General features: G+C 46.4%; 1 protein-coding gene across 2 annotated transcripts in view; it reads left to right on the forward strand.

Moving 5' to 3' along the window:
* The window catches only part of BRINP2 (BMP/retinoic acid inducible neural specific 2), a 109,883-nt gene that overhangs the window by 50,167 nt on the left and 38,696 nt on the right, over nucleotides 1–21,020 (forward strand). For both annotated transcript variants that reach the window (XM_004596273.4, XM_058660988.1), the window contains exon 2: nucleotides 7,838–8,183. In XM_004596273.4, coding sequence (XP_004596330.2) covers nucleotides 7,915–8,183 — 269 coding nt within the window. In that variant the 5' untranslated portion in view covers nucleotides 7,838–7,914. The remainder of the gene's footprint in view (nucleotides 1–7,837; nucleotides 8,184–21,020) is intronic.

The raw sequence follows: 21,020 nt of genomic DNA on the forward strand, positions 1-21,020 counted from the left end.
GCCTGGTTTGCACACTCAGACCTTTGCCTTGTCATTGAAGGTCTGGTAACCCTGTCGGCTGGCCTCACCACCTGGTGGGCAAGCAAGAAGCTTCTACCACTGACAGATGACTGTGTCTCTGCAAAGTGGAGGGCCGGTTATCACACTGAGAAACAGGGAAACGTGCAACCCAGAGTGGATGGGGCTGACAAGCCTGATGTCACTAAGATCGCCCATGTGTCTGTGGTTTGGGTGTGATGCTCCAAGTTGACCCCAGAATCTACAGGGTCTGTATTTTGTTCCTGTCTTATGAGGTCAGAGGCTAGATCTGTACCGTTCATCAGATTTACACCCGCTGCTTGGGACACACCTCAGGCATGGACATTGCCTCGCAACTGACCGATGGACAGAAGTCAACGAGGATGGGAATGAGTTGCAGTCTTTCACCTCTGCCTTCCTCTGCAGCAGTCTCCAGGCAATCCTAGCCCTCTCTCTCCCACCATTCAGCAGTCTCCAGAAAAGCCCTAGCCCTCCCTCCCCTACCGTCCTCTCCTAGAGCTTTCAAATTAATGTAGGAACATTTAGTAAACAGTAATTATGATGAGCTCTTACTTTTGCATAAATAATCATTAACATTGTTGACCTGATTCTACAGTGAAGATATCCATACCCTCAATGATTTTAAGGCATTTCCTGACGAGCATGGGAAGAGGCATCAAATGTGACCTGTTGATTTCACACCAATCCTAGCGGTGAGCGACAAGGTCCTATTCTGGAGCCTCAGGAGGACCGTGGCATTGGGGGAGTCGTAAGTGCCTGTGTTCACACGGGGCAATGATGTGATGCTAGAGCACTGTACGTGTAGCCAGAAATACACTGCCAGTGAGAATGCACCGTGGGTATCCCCTGCTGAGATGCACCGTGGTTAGCTTCTGTTGAGGCTGGAGGCTCCTGCCAACAGGAAGGACTAGTGCTGTGGTTCATCGGAGCTGATCACACTCCCACACCCACCCTGGCCCATGGACCTCCCAGGTCCTCCCATGGACCCTCCCCGTCAGGATGTTGTGGAAGACAAGGACAAATCACACTGTCTGTTGTTTTGTTTGTTTACCTCCGACTCTTTCAGATGTGGTCAAGGAGACACCTCCTCAGTCGAGTTGGCCAATGAACCACTTACATGGCTTGAGAAGTTAGTTAATGTCACTGCCTAATCACTGTAGGAAATGTCACTGCTCCGGCAGGCACGCATTTCCGCCTCATGTGTCAGTTGTGTGATGCTTCACTCCCTTTCTGGAACCGAGCTTCTGCTAACGCCCTTCCGCCCACAGGCGGGATTTGCTCCTTAGGTCCACGGAGTTCTAGGATTTCAGCACTGGGCAGGTGCGTGGCATCATCTTGCTTCTCAGTCACCTTACCAATGATTACAGGGAGGTTCCCACAGTGAAAAGACTTGCCTCGGGGCACCCAGTTGGAAGTGGCAAAGCCTACTATCTGCATGTTAATTTATAGCTATAAGTCATATAACTGGAGCCGTAAGGCATGAATGTCATGAGATCTGTGATAGGTAGACTGGGCTCTGCACTGAAATGTGGTACCTGGTGCGATTTACTTATTCATTCTCTCTTTTAAGGTCCTGGTGCCATAAACTTAAAAATTTTTATTTAAATTATTTGAAATAGAGTGAGAGAGAGACAGAGAGAATGCTATAGAGAGATATCGTCCACCCACTGGCTGACTCTCCAGATGGTTGCACCAGCCAGATCTGCGTAGGTTTCAAAAGTAGAAGCCTGGAGCTGCTACTGGCCAAAGCACTTAGGCCAGCCTCTGCTGCTCTCCCAGGCCTATCAGCAGGGATCGGAAGTGGAGTTGCTGGGATTCAAATCAGCACCTGTATAGGGTGCTGGCACTGTGGGTGTTGGCTTTACCCACTAAGCTATTGTGCCAGCCTCCAGTTATCCATCCATAGCCTCAGTGTTCTCATCTATTAAAAGCGGTAATTTTTATTGTCTGTGGAATAATTAACATTAGCAAGTCATTAATTATAATAACACACACCTATTTTTATCTTTTCTAATACCTAAGGCCATAGCTTAATCACATCTTTATCTTCTCCATGAAAAAACTTTTAAAATAATTTTCAATAAGGAATTTTTTGTTTATATATTTTTTAAAAAATTGATTTCTTTTTATTGGAAAGTCAGAATTGCAGAGAGATGAGAGACAGAGAGAAAGATCTTCCATCTGCTGGTTAACTCCCCAAGTGGCAGCTTTGGCTGGAACTCAGTCTTTCTGAAGTCAGGAGCGAGGAGCTTCTTCCAGATCTTCCACGCAAGTGCAAGGCCCCAAGGCTTCAGGCCACCCTTCATTGCTTTCCCAGGCCACAAGCAGGGAGCTGGATGGGAAGTGGAACAGCCAGGATATGAACCGGTACCCATATGGGATCCTGGTACATGTAAGGCGAGGACTTTAGCTATTAGGCTACCACACTGGGCCCTCTAACTTATTATTTTTTTTTTTAAGATTTTCTGAAGATATATATTAAAGGCAGAGCAAGAAGAAATTGAAAGAGAAATGGGGTTGGGAGGTGGGTGGTGAGAGAGAAAGAGGCAGACAGAGAGAGAGCTTTCATCCTCTTAGCTACTCCCCAAATGATTAAAATGATGAGGACTAGGCTAAGCCAGATGTAGAAGCTGGCACTGTTTTGAGGACTCCCACCCAGGGGTCCGGGTATCTGGGCCATCTTTTGCTGCCCTCCTAGTTACAGTCCCAGGGAGCTGGATTGGAAACTGAGTAGCTGGGACTCGAACTAACAACATTTTAAAGATGGGGGCTTCACCCACCGCATCACAACTCATTCCCCTCGTTCTCACTTTTGAAGACATGGTGCGTGAGCAGCTGAAGCCCCAGTCCTGACCTCTTTGTCCTGTGATATACTTAGAGAAAACGGGGGCTGAAAATGATTGAAGACCACCAGCAAAGCCCCCCCTAAAGTTATTCCAGCTGGCTAAGAATCTCTGTGGGGCGGGGGCGTAACTCTTACAAATACTACAATTGTGAAGAACTGCATTGCCTGTTCCCATCTGACTGCACCTACACTGCTCGATTTTCCCTATTGACAAAACGGTGACCCATTTAATTCATGGCTTAGAGAACAGATTTGAGCTGATGGTACTCAGCAAAGAAAAACCCGTGACTGGCTCTCTGCTTGTGCTCTCGGTGAAAATTCATTTAGTATTTGTTTGCGAGTAAAAGTCTCTCCCGTATGGTCACAGTCAATGAAAGTCACTTGACTTTGACAAGGATATTTATAATTCTTTGCAATCTTGCAACCTGGAGCTCATTTAGCCAGTGCTGTCATGACCAGGTTTTCTGACACCATCAGTTTAGAACAAGAAGGGAGAAATGGAGGGATGGTGTGGCTGCTAATTGCTCTCCGCCGCTGTTGCCTGTTAGCAGTGTAGTCAGGTTTGGTGAGACCTCAGACACGTAAAATTTACTTGACAAGTTGCTGCTACAACATTTCTGGTGATATGATTGTGGAACATATACAGGAAATGGCCAAACGCGATTCCTCTTCCAAAGTCGGAGTCTTGCGCATCTGTCAGTACAGCAATTATTACGTCTCTGTTGTTTGTTTTTAAGGTAAAGCAATACGTTTTAAGGGGTTTGAGGGAAAAAAAAAACTTTCAAACTGTTTAAAACATTTTTCTTAGAAAGGGATTTTTTCCCTTAAATCAGAATATCTTTAGATTAAAAAAACCCAACAGTGAAGCGGAAACCATGTGATTGCCTGGCCAGGTTTCGCAGAGGAGCAGTCAGCACTGAATGCAGACATTCTTGCTGTGCTCAGCAAACTTGGCCCAGCAATCAAAACCATTTGATTCTAAAGCTGATACTCCCATAACCAGGCAGGTCCCAGCACATTGTGAGCTGTGAAAAAGCATAATTACAAACAAAGGATGACAGGCAGCACACGGTGACTTCACACAGCTCGCTTCTTTCCAAAAGCACGGGCTTTTCATTCGCCTGGTCTCACCTGCCCTTCGCAAACCTGCACTGGTGGTGGGGTCACCCACAGAGGAAAGCACAGAGGCCGCACAGGGCGCCAATGCACCAGGAGGTCATGTGACTGGCTTGAGCACACACTGTCACTGGTTCACAAAGCCTGACACGTGGGGAGGGGACATTTTAGAGTCAAGCCGCTGCCTGAAATGCCAGCCAGCATTCGGTACAGATACTGGTTTGTGTCCAGTGGCTCTGCTTCCGATGGTCTGAGATAGCTGTGGAAGATGGCCCAAGTGGCTGGGCTTCCCATGCGGGAGTTCCAGAGGGACTGTCTGGCTCCTGGTTCTGGACTAGCTCAGCCCTAGTCACGGAGGCCATGTGGGGCGTCAACCAGCAGATGGGAGAGATCGCTCTGTCTCTCTTTTTCTCCCTGCTTCAAATAAATTGAAAGAAAGAAAGGAAGGAAAGAAAGAAGGAAGGAACGAAGGAAGAAAAGAAGGAAGAAAGGAAGGAAGGAAGGAAGGAAGGAAGGAAGGAAGGAAGGAAGGAAGGAAGGGAGGGAGGGAGGAAGGAAGGAAGGAAGGAAGGAAGGAAGGAAGGGAGGGAGGGAGGGAGGAAGGAAGGAAGGAAGGAAACGAGACATGGCCTGTGATCTTAAAGGTTCCATAGGCTGGCCAGGGGAGGTGTGATATCACTCAACCTAGTCACTCTGCAAGAAACTGCTAACCAGGCTTCTCAGAGGAGACCCCAGGGAATGGGTACACTCTGACCAAGCCAGGTCTAATGACCATGACTGGGAGCTGGCATAATTGTCTACTACTTGCCAGTATGGTTTTTTTTTCTATTGCTGGGCAACAAATTACCACCAACTGAACCACACAGAAAGACACAAATTCACTATTTCACAGTTTCTATGGGCCAGGAATTGGTGTTAATGAGGAAGGAAGACTCGTGTTAAGACTCTTCTCAGTGTCTTAACAAAATGCAATCAAGGCGTTGATGAGGGAAATGCTGCTCACCTGGGGTTCCAAGTACCTTCTGAGCCCCAGCAGTCATGGGTGACTGAGGTTTCTGTTTGCTTGTTAGCAGACACCCAAGGATAGCTGTCCACTCCTCGAGGCCACCTGCAACTCCTTGCCCCACGGTATAGCCAGCCAGTGCCTGTCTCTTCAACCCTGTACTGTGTTGTAAAGGCTCGTCCAAGGTGTGTCTAACTCAGAGTCGCATTGCACTCACAACTAGTATCTGCTAAACCTTTGAGGCCTTTTGACCTTCCAAGTCAACTGGCCAACAGCTTCCTCTTCAGCTTGCTGTGCCACCACAATAACAGGCCCTGCCCACACCCTGGGCCTAGCAGGGCACTTGCAGAAGGACATGAGGAAGTTTGGGTCCAAGTTCTTCCACCCGTCAGGGTACAACTCCACCTTCTCATGCTTGCTGCCTTAGCCTTCAATGTCAAGTTACTGCAGTCCCCTAAATGAACACCCCCCGCCCCCCGACGCTGTCAATCTGCCTTTAAAAGACACAGAGCAGCATTTTAAAAGAATTAATCCCTAATGACAGAGTCGAGGGCAAAATGTAATGAGAGCTTGCTTTTGTATTGTCAGTGTTCAGCATAGTGTCTGGCATTTAGGAGTCTTCCATTTATGTTTCTTCAATGCATGAATATGTGAATGATTAAGTGAGAAATATTTTTGGCATCCTCATCAGATTGCATCCATATAAAAAATGCCTACCCGTTTTAAGTGTAAAGCTGACTCCTCTTTGATTTTTAAATCGCATTTTTCCTCTGTCAATGCAGGCTTGTTATAAAATACTTGGGGACTTTCCCTCCTTTTTTATGACTATCTTTTTATATTTTATTTTTCAATCCAACTAGAACTGAATTCCTGATATTCCTTTTAAAATATTTTACCCCCTACCCAATTAGGCTGTGATGCCTCTTTCACCAACTGAAGTTCCTACATGTAATAAGGTTTATTTCTGAGCTATCTATTCGGTTTCATTGATCTGCCTGTCCAATTTGTGTGCTGCTACAGCCTGTTTTAATTATTGGAATCTTATCATGCTTTAAGACTTGGGAGGCAGCCGCTGCTCGTTATCCTTTGCACTCTGCTCTTCAGTGATTCATTAGGCCAGAGTCTACCTCACGGCCTGCTTCGGCTCGTCAGAACGCAGCCGGCTTCTCTGAAAGCACTCATACTAGTCCCGAGACCAGAATCTCAGGCTCTGGATAAATCCTTGGCTGCTGTCTGCGCATGGCTTCTTGAGGGTTCTCATCGACCCATGGGAAGCCTGGGCTTTGTTGAGCTGGAGCCATGTAGAGTGTCCTGCAGGTCTCTGGAAGGAGGCCCTCTGGATCGAGGGCCTGCCCTAGGAGGAGTCTGAAAAGGGTGGGGAATAGAACCCCTGTTTGACCTCTTCCTCAGGAAACTGTCACTGAGCCTCAGAAGCCAGAGGAACTCCTGAAGCCATAAGCTACAGGTACAGGGTTGGAAGTAATCCTGGCACACACTGAAGTGGCACCAATACAAGGACATGAGTAGGACATGCCCATGGGCAAAGTAGAAGAGTGTGAGCCTGCTTTCTTCCCTCAAGGCCCACAGGGCAGGACAGGGCCTCGCACTGCTCCGAGGGTCATAAAGGTGACTGACTGGTCTTTCGGCCAAGCACACCTGCTAGACAGAAACAGAGGCCTGTGATGAGTCATGAGGCAGCAGCAACTTCTGGAAGGCCATGATCTTCTATCCTGGCATTTTTGCCTCCAACTCAGAAGGGGCAAAGTATGCCTTGGTCTGTCTCACCAAGAGGGGTGTCTGAAGGTCCACCCCATGCCCTCAGGATCTGGGGTTTAAGATGCGGCAGGCGCACCCAGCCCTGGCTTTGCACAGGGAGGAGAGATGGAAGATGATGAGCTGATATTCGCATGTGTGTGCTCTGCAAGGACAAACAGACCACCACATTTGCCATTCTCACTCTTCAGAAAGATCAGATTGGATGCTTGAAGTGGAATAAGGTCTTAGATGCTGCTGGATCACACATCTGTTTTCCAGAGGGTGCAATACACCTGCAGTTAGAAGCAAAGTGTCCGAGTTTACCCGGTTTCCTTGCAGCCACGTCACTTTACTGCTTTCTACGCTGGGGATCTCCATAGAAACAGTTGGGTTGTTGTGGTTCAGGTTGCATCATGCTTCTGGAAGCAGCACATAGGTTAGGAGGTGAGCAGAGAAACAAACTGACTGTTCTTGCCAGTGGAAGACAGAAGTGGGTGGTGTTGAGTCAGCCAGAGCCAGAAACCTGGAAGACAACCAAAGGGTTCAGGGTGAGACCCCCTGAATTTCAGATCTGGCTGTTCTACTCACTAACCGTGCACATGTAAGCCCCTTCTTCTCAACTGTGAAATGATGACATAGTGTTTCCTCAAGGATTTGTTCCTTTGCTCAATTCTTAGAACCAAGTAGTGTTGGTGGGAAAAAGGGGTTTCCAGGCCTGTGTTTCTTATTTTGAAAGGGAGACAGAGACAGAGATGGGGAAAGCGGGACACACACACACACACACACACACACACGCACACACACACACTTGCACATCCTTTAGCTCATTTAAATGGCAGAAGCTGGGCCAGGCTGAGGCCTCCCACGTAGGTGGCGGAGCTCAAGAATTTGCACCATTATCTGCCTCCAATGATGTGAATTAGCAGGGACATGGATGGGAAGCAGAGTAGGACTTGATCCATGGCACCTGATGGTACATGCAGGTGTCTTAGCCATCATACCAAATGTACACCTGAACCCAGTCGTTTGCTGCTTACACACCAGGGCACCAGCTGACATCACCCTCTGCTCTTTTCCAGTTTCAGAGCCCCGGAGGAGCGGCGCAGAGGGGGAGAGCGTGGCGAGAGAATGAAGAAACCAACTGCCCGGGAGAAGCATGAGGTGGCAGTGTGGCACTCGGTTTAGAAGGCTCAGGCCAGCGGCGGCACCATGGGCAGCCCTGCTGGCCCTGGGCCTGCCCGCATGGCTGTGGGCACTCTTGGCCCCTGTGGCCGCCGTGGGCCCTGAGCAGCATGCCTCGCCAGCCGGCCAGCCCCCACTGGACTGGCTGCTCAGCGACCGGGGACCCTTCCACCGCGCTCAGGAGTATGCTGACTTCATGGAGCGCTATCGCCAAGGTTTCACCACCAGATACAGGATCTACAGGTGAGTGGGCACTCCCCGGCCAGGAGCCAAGCTTCTTTCTCACACATGCTGCACAGGCATGGCCAGAATGCCAAGCCCGGTCCCTAAGCCCATTTGTAATGGCCCAAAAGTGAGCTGGGGGTGATTTCCGAGGAGTGCCAGACAGGGGGAGTGAGCCTACCATGTTGGTTTGTAAAAAAAGAAACGTGCAAACACACTATACTGTGGGAAACCTGCTGACGCCTCCTGGGGAACTCAGCAAGAGGGTTTCTGTTTATAGATTGTGTTGCTTATAAATTGAGGACAAATCAGGTGGTGTGGAGTCAGCATGTGGTCCATGCTGCTGAAGGAGGTCAGAGTCAAATGCTGGGGCCAAGTTTGAACTAATGTGCTAGATTGTTTTATGAGTTGTAATTACTTAGGCATGCAAATGAAGGGAGGGCTGCTCCAGTGCCTGCCTTGCTGGCTGGGGAGCCAGGCAGGGTCAGGGACAAATGTACCTTGTCAACACCTGAGCTCAGTTGCCCTTGCGCTTGGAAATGGTCTGTGCCTCCATGGCCCCTTAGGACCCACCCAGGAGCCACAGAGCTCAAGGTCAAGCATGTGAGAGCTGCCTGCTCCACCCGAGGAGGGATGAACCAGACCCCTGTTCCTGACAGCGGGGTCAGAGTCCTCACGGGTAAATGCCTGTCCGTGTTCTGAGCCCCAGTGGCCCAGCAAGCCTCGGCACTCCTGGAGTGCAATGCCCAGCTTGCTCCAACCACGCATCCTCTCTATGTTCTCTCAGTATGCCTCCTCAACTTAGTGTTCCTTTAGAGAAGTCCTGGAGGCTTTGCTCCTTTCTTTTTTATTAATACATTTAGTTTCCAATTAAAAATTAGTTTCTAGTGATAAAAAAGGGGGAAGACAAATACGAATGTAAGAAATACAAATACAAAAATACAAATAGAAAAAAAGCAAAATCACTGTTTCTTCCAGCATCCAGAAATTGCTACTGTTGATGTTTTGGTGTGTAGATTTCCACCCATACGGATATACTAATGGCTTCTTACTAGACTTAGCACTTGGCATGATTTTGGGGAATTATCGTTTTTAATGCTTCTAAACTGAAAGAACATTAGTCTCTATAAAAAATAGAAATGCAGAGAAGCTAAGCAATTTGCCAAAGGGCTAAGAGATGCTATATGATGAAGGCAGGATTAGCTTATGAGCAACCAGACACCAAAGTCCAGGTTCTTAAATATGTATTCAGAGACAATTTTCTTTTTCTTAGATTTTTTTTCCCCAAAAATTGTCTACAGTAACCATGTGGTCTGTTTAGCTTAGCAATGGGTCTCAGAAATAAGATTCTAGGAGCATAAGCAGATTCCCAAATTGTACGACAGCTGTGGCCCTTGAAGCCCGTTCGCAGGGCTCATGGTTCTCACACTGGGAAACAGATACGGGGGCAAGGTTGGAAACTCACAGGACTAGTATTTTGTGGGGCACCGAGGTCTATAAAATAGAATCCTGCCTTCAGGAGTAACCTGTTCTCTCTTCTTTCAGCCTAAGTCCCTCTCATTGTACTTAGATTCCGTCCAATCCTTTAATGGGCTAGATTCACACTCCTTGCTTTGGGGGCCATGGTCCTTGCCACCCTTTATACATTTTAGTGGAAAATTTAACTAAAGCCATGGAAACAAAGAGTGGCCAGCCCAGGCTGGGAGTGGCTGAGTTAACAACTCATCTGCTCTGGCAACAAGCAGGGGATAAAAGGTTAAATTGGCTTTCAGTCAACATAGAAGAACGTAGACATAGGTATACACATGTTCTTTACCCTTTTAAAATATTTATTTTATTGGAAAGGCTGATTTACAGAGACAAAGACAGAAAGAAAAATCTTCCATCCACTGGTTCACTCCCCATGCGGCCGCAACAGCTAGAGTGAGCATATCCAAAGCCAGGAGCAAGGAACTCCTCCAGGTCACCCACGTAGGTGCAGGGTCCCAAGGCTTTGGGCCATCCTCCACTGCTTTCCCAGGCCACAAGCAGGGAGCTGGATGGGAAGTGGATCAGCTGTGACAAGAAGCAGTGCCCGTATGGGATTCCAGCACATGGATGGTGAGGCTTTAGCCACTGAGCCATGGTGCAGGACCCTACACATTCTGTATAAGACAAATTCAGAGTGATCCATTTCTTAAATAAAAAATTTCTTGGTTTATCCCTCTGGGAAAAAATACCAGAAAAGTCACTCTAGAATGTGTTTAAATGGAGAATCTGTCCAGTTCAACAAAGATTTAATTAGCTTAGACTTTTTGGTTTATTCCAAATCTCAGAGAAGCAGTGATTCCATCAAAATACTTTTTTTAGAAGGTATATTGGAGTTGAAGTCAGGCCTGGGAATCCTAACATCACTACCCACTTCAAAGAACTTTGGAGGTAGAGGGGAGATAACACCTGTTTTGCATAGATTTTTTTTTCTCATGAAGGCCCAATCCTAAGTCTGGAAGGCCTGACAGCCAGTTAATGCGTGGGCAGCAACTCACAGCTGGCCCATGGGGAGTGTCTGTAATCACTGGTGCACCATCAACCGTTCTATCAGTCGGTAATGGTTTTCTGATCATTTAATGTGACAAGCTGTTACGCTGTGCCATTCTGCTTCTCTGGGGTCAGTTATTGCACATGAACCTGTACTTGGGGAAATAGTAGCCAGTCATTGAGAAGAATGCACTATTCTGATTCGTGACCCTTTGGGGATAAAGAGAGAATGTCACAGCTGTGGCTCCACGAGCATTCTGGGAAATTTACCATTTCTTTTAAGATGTATTTATTTTGATTGGAAAGTCAAATTTACAGAGATAAGGAGAGATAAAGATCTTCTATCCACTGGTTCACTCTCTAAGTGGCTGCAAAGCCAGAACTGAACTGATCCGAAGCCAGAAGCCAGGAGTCTCTGGGTCCCCCAGGCAGGTGCAGGTTCTCAAGGCTTTGGACCATCCTCTACTGCTTTCCCAGGCCATAAGCAGGGAGCTGGAAGGGAAGCAGAGCATCCAGGACACAAACTGGCACCCGTAAGGGATTCTGTCACATGTGAGGCAAGGACTTTAGCCACTAGGGTCCGGTGCCGGGCCCCAGTACTCAATATTAAGCAGAAACAGTGGTCCCAAGGGTTCTTGCGGGGCTCTGTTATTCCAGAGAGATGCACTCTTCTCCCCTTTTCTCTGTAATTGCAATTTCCTCTGACAAGTTGAGCACTTTGCCTGCATAGATTAAACCAAGTCATTGAAAACTGGCAAAACATACCTGGAGAGTCTCATATTATCATCGAGAAAGTCAGAGGAAGGCAAAGCTTACAGAGAAATCCTAAAAGCTTTATGGGGAAAGTACTGGGTCTCAAAGGTAATCGATGCTTCATTTCATTTTTAACAAATTTTTGGTAGAAAAATTTTTGTCCATGTGTCCCTTCCACCTAAGACAGAGGACGTATTCTGGCAAGGGAGGAAGAGCCTTTCCAATGGGATGGGGATCTTTGAGGTGCACTCACTGGAAGGCTCCTTGCACAACAGTGATGGAGATTCTTCTTTCCTTCTAACTGTTGAACAGATCCTAATGATTCCACATCAGTATTCCAATACCGCACTCTAAATTTCACTTGTTTTCCTTTGGGTGTCAGTGAGGGAATCCTTGATTCTAGAACAGCTCCCAGATTCTCAAGCCAGGGCCCTGGGGGATTGTTGCTCTCTCTGCTGCAGATTTGTAGGCCTGTAGTCTTAGGCAATTATGAGTGGAAGTTCCAGGTGACTTGGGTTCTTTTTTCAAATTTCATTTTTAAAAGATTTTCTTGGGCCTAGTACAATGGCTCAACCGGGTGATCCTCTGCCTTCAAGCCACGGGATGCCATGTGGGTGCCAGTAAGTTTCTGGCTGTTCTACTCCCTATCCAGCTCCCTGCTTGTGGCCTGGGAGGGCAGCGGGGGATGGCCCAAAGCCTTGAGACCTTGTAACCATGTGGGAAACCTGGAGGAGGCTCCTGGCTTCCAATCGACTCGACTCTGGCTGTTGTGGCTACATGGGGAATGAATCAGTGGATGGAAGGTATTTTTTTCTGTTTTTCTCTCTGTGAATTGGTCTTTCCAACAAAAATAAAAATTCAATCAACAAAAGTGTTTGTTGTTATTTATTTAAAAAGCAGATCACACCAAAATGGGGAGACAGAGATCTTCTATCTGTAGGTTCACTCTCCAAGTAGCCACACAGCTGAGGCTGAGCCAGGCCACACCCAGGAGCCAGAAGCTTCTTTTTGTCCCCTCCATATTTGTACAGGGGGTCCAAGAATTTGGGCCACGCTCCCCTGCTTTCCAGGTGCATTAGCAAGGGACTGGGTCAGAAGTGGAGCAACTGATTTGAGCCACACCCATCTGGAATGCCAGCATCTTAGCACTGCTGTGCCAGTTATGCCGCAATGCTAGCCCTCTGACCAGGTTCTAACACTGAGCTGCAACTTTACTACCTGTTTAAGCTCAGGCAAATAACTTAGTTTCCTTGTTCCTCAATTTCCTTATTTGTAAAATGGGGACAATAATCCTGTCCACCTAATAGTTTAATGTGAAAATTAAATGAATTAATTGATGCAAAGCATTTACAACAGAGGTTAATAAATATTAACTATTATTATTAGATTGTCCTAAACAAATGTTAACTTACACAAGAACAAGAAGAAGATGAGAACCTTGGGTGCTGTTTTTGTTATAACATCTGCAGAGGGAGGGCCCACATCTGACAGCCTGCATCAGAAGGGGAAATATTGTTCCCTTGCTTACCTTTCCAAAGCCTGTTAGCCCTCATGCCTCAATCCTGCTCTTTGTGGGATGACAACGCAACTGAAGCGTGAATGAATTTTCTCCAGCGTGTATTCTCACTGGCCTCATGGGCTGCCAGAGGGAGTGAGAAGATTCCAATCACTGTTGGAGTTGCCAATGACTGAGCTCTATCCCCTCAAGTGAGAGATTGCTATGTTCTCCACACATATCCTGTGTGCCAGCCCTTTGGATGACACTGGCTCAGAGTGACGCTGTTAAGATAAACAGACAATGACACCTCTGATGAAGCTCCCCTGAGTAACAGGAAGGGCTTGGCATCTTATCTATTTAGGACACGCTTTTTACCTCTGTTGGACAAATTCTCAGCATGCCCAAGATCTGAGCCCTCAGCCCACTTCTCATTCCCGTCTTTCATCTTAATAGAACCATCAAATCGGATTTCCTGTCTCCAGCTCCATTTGTGACCCCATGAGCCTCCGCCATTGCTCCATACAATGCCACCACCACAAGAAACACTTAGGTGACCAGCCGCTCCCAGAAGCTGTTAGAAGCAAATGAGGGCTCTTGGGATTTAATACAGTGAAACAGACTTGCTCAAGGTCACAGGGCTACCCAGTCCCAGCCAGAAATAGCACTCAGGGCTCCTGACTTGAAGTCTCCTGCTCATTACTCTAGACCATGCCACTTCCCTCTGACTGGTAAGTGCATCTTCATCATAGCACACAGACTAATCAGGCACCTAAATTGAGCTGATGCAAATGTAAATATGGTTTCTCGAAACACTCCAGCAGTAATGTTCCATTCTCTCTTTGCTGCAAATCAAAGTAATGAGCAGTCGAGCTTTTTTTTAAAATTTCTTTTTGTATTAAGGTTTTAATAGAGAGATAATCATGGGATTGGAAAAAATCCAAGGTACTACGAAGAAACACTCAAAATCCAGAAAGAATAAATTAAAAGTAAAAGACAAAGTTAGAAATCCAAGAGAACAATGGGCACGGCAGGTTGGCTGGGAGGAAAGCGAGGTGAGTCTTCTGCCAAGCCCTAAGCTTCGCCATTACTACCTGTGTTTCTAACTACCTGTGTTTGGAAAAGCAGGGTCTTGGGATACATTAGAAGCCTTCTAAGAAGAAAACAAAGCAAAACAGCCAAAACGATTAAGTCAAAGTTTTCATTGACCAAAGAGGACATTGTGCTTCAGGGGAAGACACTGATAATTCTAGAACCAAAGGTAAACAAAATTGAATACCAAGAGAATAGTAGAGTAAGCAGATGGTGCATGGAAGAGAGGCAGTTAGCAAGGCAAAGGAATTTTCTGGCAGTATCAGAGCAACCATCAAGAATCAGCAATAGGATTCCCAGTAGCTCTGATGGGAGGAAAGTGGACAACAGGAAGAAGCAGTTATTTTATCACTCATGCTGTATGTGGGATCCACAGGCCAGTGGTTGCCAGTACCCCTCCCTGCTCCCACTCTCAAACTTGAATGAAGGCATTCTCTGTATTTCTTACCAGATCAGCAGACAAACAGGGTCGCATTGAGTTTAGAGATGCTGCCCTGGAACCCACTACGTGTTTGGAGATGGAGGAAGCAAAAACAATTGCTATGAGAAGAGACATCATATTCTGCATGGAGCTTCACCCATGATGTGGTTGAGGAACAGAGAAAACGGGGAGGAGATGTTATAAAGGAAAGGGCATAGGGATCCAGGCAATGCGGATGTCCCATGTGCTCCACTTCCGATCCAGCTCCCTGCTCATGGCCTGGTAAAAGCAGCGGAGGATGGCTCAAGCTCTTAGACCCCTGCACTCATGTGAGAGACCCAAAAAAACTCCTGGCTCCTAGCTTCTGGTTTTGAATCAGCTCAGCTCTGGCAGTTGTGGCCATTTGGGGAGTAAACCAGTGTATGAAAGATCTCTCTCTCCCTCTTTTTCTCTCTCGTCCTCCCTCCCTCTCTCTGCAACTCTTCAAGCTAAAAAAATACCCACCCCTCTTTTTAAAGAAATTTAAAGAAAAGCAAGGGAAACAGCATGGTATTCAGGAAGGTTAAATTTAGGAGTCATTAGTGCTAAGGCACACGAACACACAGGCATAGTTCCAGCAGAAAAGGCTAGAAAGCCTGGAAGCAGCCCCCGGGTGCCTCCTGGGAGGTGGAGGTGGGGAAGCGAGGAAGTGGAGAGCAGGTGTGGCAGCAATCATGAGAGGAGCGCCAGCGCTGATTTGTCATCCGGACCACATCTCCCGGGCTAACAAACACTGATTTGGATAAACAGCGAACCCTGGGAGAGGCACCATCTCCAATTAAGAGATCATAGTCCTCATAAATAAATGGCAACCAAAGGAAACCCTGTCCAGCCTAGGTAAATCCAGTGATTTCCTGGAGGCTCTCACAGTCATTATGATGCGGCTATAAGGCACCACGAGGGAAGCTGTGGGAGGAGGATAGCTGTGCTGTGAACAATCAGGACCAGGTATCCTGGCTGATTTCTCTACTTCTTCCTGGGTTTCAATTCTAACTCCAAGGAGTTTGTCAGTATGGAAAGAGAGGGAGGGATGTTGCATAAACAAGTATTGTGATACATGTTAGAGCCATATTGGAGGCAATATGACAATGGTGAGCCTGCAATTCTGGTCACAGAATTGTTTCTCGTTCATCAGAGGCATGGTGGCAGGAGACGGAGAGAACACAATATTTGGAGGTTATTTAAATCAAGAGTCTTGTGCAGGGTAGGCGTAACCTCTGACCTTGAAGCAGCCTACCTGAATTGTAGGTTTGGCATGAGATATCTTAGATCTTCAACAAATGAGTCATTTTGGAAGGGTCTAGAGATGGACCCCAGTGCAACCTTGACCTTGTGCAGAATCCTATCTCAATCTCTGGCTTGCAAACCTACCACATCAGTGCAGCAGAACGATCCACAACCCCTCTTAGGCCCAGGCAACAAGCCAAAGGTAGCAGTATTTTGTGTTCTTAGAGCAACTCCAACTCAGGAGCATAATAAAGCCACATCCACTCATTCAATAAAAGTTTTGAGGGCCAAGTCTATGTATGATTCCTCTAGATTGTGATAATGAATGTGATTCAGGCCGGTACACTAATCTGTCAGAACTTAGAGGTAAGTGCACAGCCTCCTCTCCACAGGAAGGTCAAGGAAAGCGGGAATTAGAGGAAGTCTAGACAAATCCTGGTGAATAACTGGAAGCTCCCCAGCAGAGGCTTGTGGAATGGTGCTACAGACACTGGAGCAGCCTATCCCAAGCCTCAGAAGCACAGATGGTAGTGTCATCTCTGAGCAGCCAGGTCCATGTGGCTAATATAAATGCCAAGAAGAATGTTTTCCTATGTGTTACCTATGCTAGTTTTTATCCTGTCCTTCCAAAATGCCAAAAATACCGCAGACACTTTAATTTCCTGCAAGACTACTGGGTCAAATCCAGCATCATTTTTATCTAAGAGACTAAATTCAAGGTAATCTTACCACTCCATGCTTTTGCGTTATCAGTACTTTCTCAAGTATGAAGGTATGTCTCAGATTTCATGGGGAAATGAGGGTTGGCATTTGGCATAGAGAAGCCTTCCTGCATTAGGGTCCCTCAGTCCGAGTCCTGGCTCCACTCTTGATTCAGTTCTCATGGTGATGATCACCATAAAAGGCAGCAAGTGATTGTTCAAATAGTTGGATCTTGCCATCCATGTGGAAGGACCTTACTGAATTCCTGGCTGTAGGCTGGTTCAACTCCACAGTTGTTGGGCGTAGTGAACCAGAAGATGGGAAATCAATCTTTCTGTGTCTGTCTAGATTTGTCTCTCTCCCTATCAAATACACAAAATTCATAGAATGCTTATGAAAAAAATTAAAACATCAGTTTATTTTGTTGCATAAAAATGGAAATCCATGCAAAGATTCTTCATAACATTCATTTTCCAAGAACTTTTTAAAGACCTCTCCCACCTTTATGGAGCCTCTTCTTTGTGCAACTTCAAAAGTCTCTTGTGAGAATAAGTTTCCCATTTTTCCGGACACCGTAGCAGGCTCAGACGTCAACAGTCCCATGTAAGTAACAGCGCACAACACCAGGAACACATTGGATTGTGACACCTCAGGAATGGGGAGAAGAATCAATGCAACTCAGTGACTACCGGGTAGATTTGCTGCATGGATGCTCTTTCAGAATCCAGCGTGAGGACACTTGCCCCAAATTCTCCAGAGACACGAGGACTCTTGCCACATCTTCTTCTGTGTGACTTTGGGGCTACACTGAGGTTAGACACTCTGACATGAAATACAGTTGCAAAGATCATCTGAGAATAAAGCATGGAAGATAAAAATGTGCAACGCAGGAGGGGAACAGCTCCAGAAGACCAAGGGGAGGAGGCACGATCAGTTGTGTTTTCAGATGAGATTCAGAGGAAAGATCTTGAGTCAGTCAGGCAAGGAAAACGAGGATTAATTTTTGCTTAGAGAAATAATTAATTTTATTCATGAATGAATTAATGCTTAGAGAGGTGTAGATGCAGAAAGCCAGGAGGTAACCATCGTGTGGAAATTGTCATGACTCAGATCCAGGTGGACAGGGACACTAGCCAATCATGTGTTCCTCTCTCCCTGAGCCACCTGCTTTTCAAGAAAAGAGCTTTTTCTGGGTCAGGGATTCTCAGTATTTTTTCTCCTTTATTCAGTTTCTGTCACATTTCTTCTACTTCTGAGCTTCCCACATCTCCCACAAGAAAATTATTTCAGTACATGGTTCTTAGAACAGTGAGTGGCACATGATGGGCTATTTCCTTACTTGGAGTATGTTTATTGAGGATCTGTGTGTGTGGGTACTCCACACATAGTGGGGAACACAGTGTCCAGGGAACAGGATTCAGGACACAGGGGATGCTACCATTAGGGACAACAGATATGAGCAAGTGGTTGTCAAAGGGCTGTATTAGAGTGGCTTGGTTCCCATGACAATCACCTGCTCTCTTCCACCCCCCTACAGCCACTACCAGGATTAGAAAAAGGTCAATTTCCTTGCAAGGATCTGGAGCTAAGTTGGTTGCTGATGAAGACGTGATCCAGGGTGGGAGATGGAGATTTCAGTCTTACAAGCCCCCTCAGGCTCTCAGACTTCAGACCACAGTCTCCTGCTTATCCATCTGACTGAGCGGCCCAGTGCCAAGTGATGATGCAACAAGCTACAGACTATGAAGAGGAGCAGCCTGTCAGAGGAACTGCTCCTGTGAGGTCAAAGCGTATCCGACAGACGGGAGCCTTTCTGAGTAGGAGCCTCAGTGAACAAACACTATGTGGTGCTGAAAAATGGATCACACTATAGGCTCTTACCAATTCACAAGAAGAGAGTGAAGAGACAGGTTCTGAAGGGGACAAGAGTGGGCTGAAGTTTCTATTTAACTTAGAGAAAGTACGCAGCTAACTTACTATGAAATATTAATAACATCAATAACATGTACTGAATTCTGTTCATGTGCACAACATTGATCTGTTTTGTAGGCATCAGTTAAAACTATCCGCATAAGAGCTGTACAGTGCTGCGCTAATTGTGCACCCATACTATGTATGAAGACACTGAATTCTAAAAGGTGTCAGTTGGTAAGCACAAAAGCCAGCTTTCAAGCTGAAAGATAGTGACCTAAACATCCAATGGCTATTTATTGATCCCATGCCGCTCAATCTCCTAAGAGAAATGGTGCTTCCAGTTGTACCACCAGTGCTACTTGCCCCATTCCTTTCTGGCATCCCAGGAACAATTTTGGATTCAGAAGATACTCCTGGGATTGAAGGTGGAAATGAAGAAGAGTCCCAGGTTGTTCACCCCACAGAAAGACCCTTCACTCTTCCTCTTCTTTTTTCCCAGTAGAATTCTCCATCTGCCCTTGGGCTCTGTGCAACTGTGAGTAAGAGAAAGTCTCAGATGAATCTTCCTGAAACAATTCATCAACAGCAAATTGTCTTTGTGTTGGCTTTGCCTTGCTGGTGTGTTTCTACAAGAGAGTTTTGTAAATGAAATTTCCGTAAATCGAGTCATTATTGGATGTACACTTACTATTTGAACTGCAGTATCTTTATTTCTTGCCTGGTAATGGCTAATAAAATTAGGTATTAAGGAAATTCCTAGCCCCTAACTCTAGGATCATACTTGTAATGGTTTTTTAAACATGCATGTCCACTTGTATTTTAAGAAATATTTCCATAAAGCCAGAAGAAACCTTTAATGCTGCAAGTAGCTTATTTATTGGACTACTTTGCACATTTGAATTATTTTATGGTGACAAGATAGGTTCTGGGACTTTCTCATTGTTATCATATCCTGGATACTCTACAATCAGATAATGGAATGAGAGACCCTGAGGTGGGAACCCAATCCCAAGGTCAGTCTTGGAATTTGGAGTCAAGACTACGGGCCAAAGATGGCTGTCCTAGCCGAGTGCTGTTTGTGAGGAGATGCAGAACTCTTTGCACTTGTTTAAAGCTCCTTGATTCTGTCGCCCAAAGTGGGCCCTCCCCCTAGCCCAGAAATGTGCTGCTTGCCCTCACTTCCCACAAAGAACAAGCTTCCTGTGCAGCTCAGGACTGGTCAGAGTGGCAGAGGGTCCTTGTGGGAGAAAATGAGGTAGGCGGAACCATAAGCACACCAGGTCCTTCGTTATGGGCCCCGGTGTCAAGAGAATTCTCATTTTCCTTAGGTGCCAGGAGAGCCTGTGCTCCACCTGGGGACATGCTAGTGACAGAGCAGGGGCAGGAAGCAAGGCTCTTTGGGGAGTGTGTTCTCCTGGATTCACAAAGGCACATAAACATCAGAGATCCCTCGACTCAGACTCAGGGGCTGGTTCTCTAGTAACAGAGGTAAACTTGAGCATAACAAGCCAGCTTCCTGTTGGTTCTGTATGAGTTCTGGACTGAGTCTGATACACAGAAAGAAAAGAAAGGGAGCTTGTGAAGATGCTTGATGTTGGCCAGGTCCCTGGAGAATGGCATGGGCACAGGGGACTCTGGAGGTTCATGCTGTATGCTTTTGCCTTCTTCAACTACCGCGTGTGTTTTGGTGCTTGTATGTCAGAGCCAAGGCAGAGGATGAAATCCAAGAACTACAGATTTAGTAGTCTGGGACAAGAGGCAACCTCCAGAGGCAGCATCTGGGTGTGCGAGGCAGGCTGATGACAGGAGATGGCACATCAGAACCCAGTGATTTCCAAATCTGTGATGATTTTCACCTAATTCAGGCTCCATACACCCTACGAAAGCAGCCAAACAGCCTCAGCTTGATCGGTGCCAGATGTGCTGTGTTCACTGAAGCTAGTGTCCGTTCACCAATTTCAAATTCCACGAAGCTCTTTCTGAAATTGCCTTGGAGTGATTGTTCTTCCCCTTCCTGGCCCTACCTCTGCCTTTCCTCATTCTCTGGACTGACTGAAAAGCCTCTTCTTCAAACGCGTCTCTGGCTCATTGGAAGATGTTATTATTCCCCGGATTCTGACACTTGTTTGTAATTTGTCACTTCTGTCAGAGGTTTTTGCTTCTATTTACCCTCCTCTTACATTCTCCATCCTAAGCTACTCTAAGTCGTTTCCTAACTCTCCGCTTTCCTCCTTTCTCCTAGAGAAAACACATGACATTTATTTTGACATAATGCCCCCCTCCAACTCATTCTGGCACCTGGGGAGCTTGCTTGCTCACTCAGTTCCAAAATAATAAAGAATTTTCTCATGGATAAATATCAGTTTTCCATGTTAGAGCTTCTTGGATCAGATATTTCTCTTTTCACAGACTTCTTGAGCTTCCCGCATTCTGTGCCTTGTTATAGGGCACAGTCACACCTCAGGAAACGGAGTGATAGCAACTGGAAGCAGAATCATCACAGGACAGGAAAGGTTGGAACCAGGGCCTGGGATTGTTGAGAATTCTTGTAGGTAAAAGGAATTCATGTTATGCACAGGAAAAATAATTCCAGCTTTCCCAGTGGCTTCTCAAAGAATTGCATCCATTTCCTATTTGGGTGAGTGCCACATGCCTAGATTTTGCTGCTGTGGCAAGATAGTAGCTAGAACTAAACAGC

The sequence above is a fragment of the Ochotona princeps genome, chromosome 2 (genome assembly GCF_030435755.1).
Source record: "Ochotona princeps isolate mOchPri1 chromosome 2, mOchPri1.hap1, whole genome shotgun sequence".
Taxonomy (NCBI): domain Eukaryota; kingdom Metazoa; phylum Chordata; class Mammalia; order Lagomorpha; family Ochotonidae; genus Ochotona; species Ochotona princeps.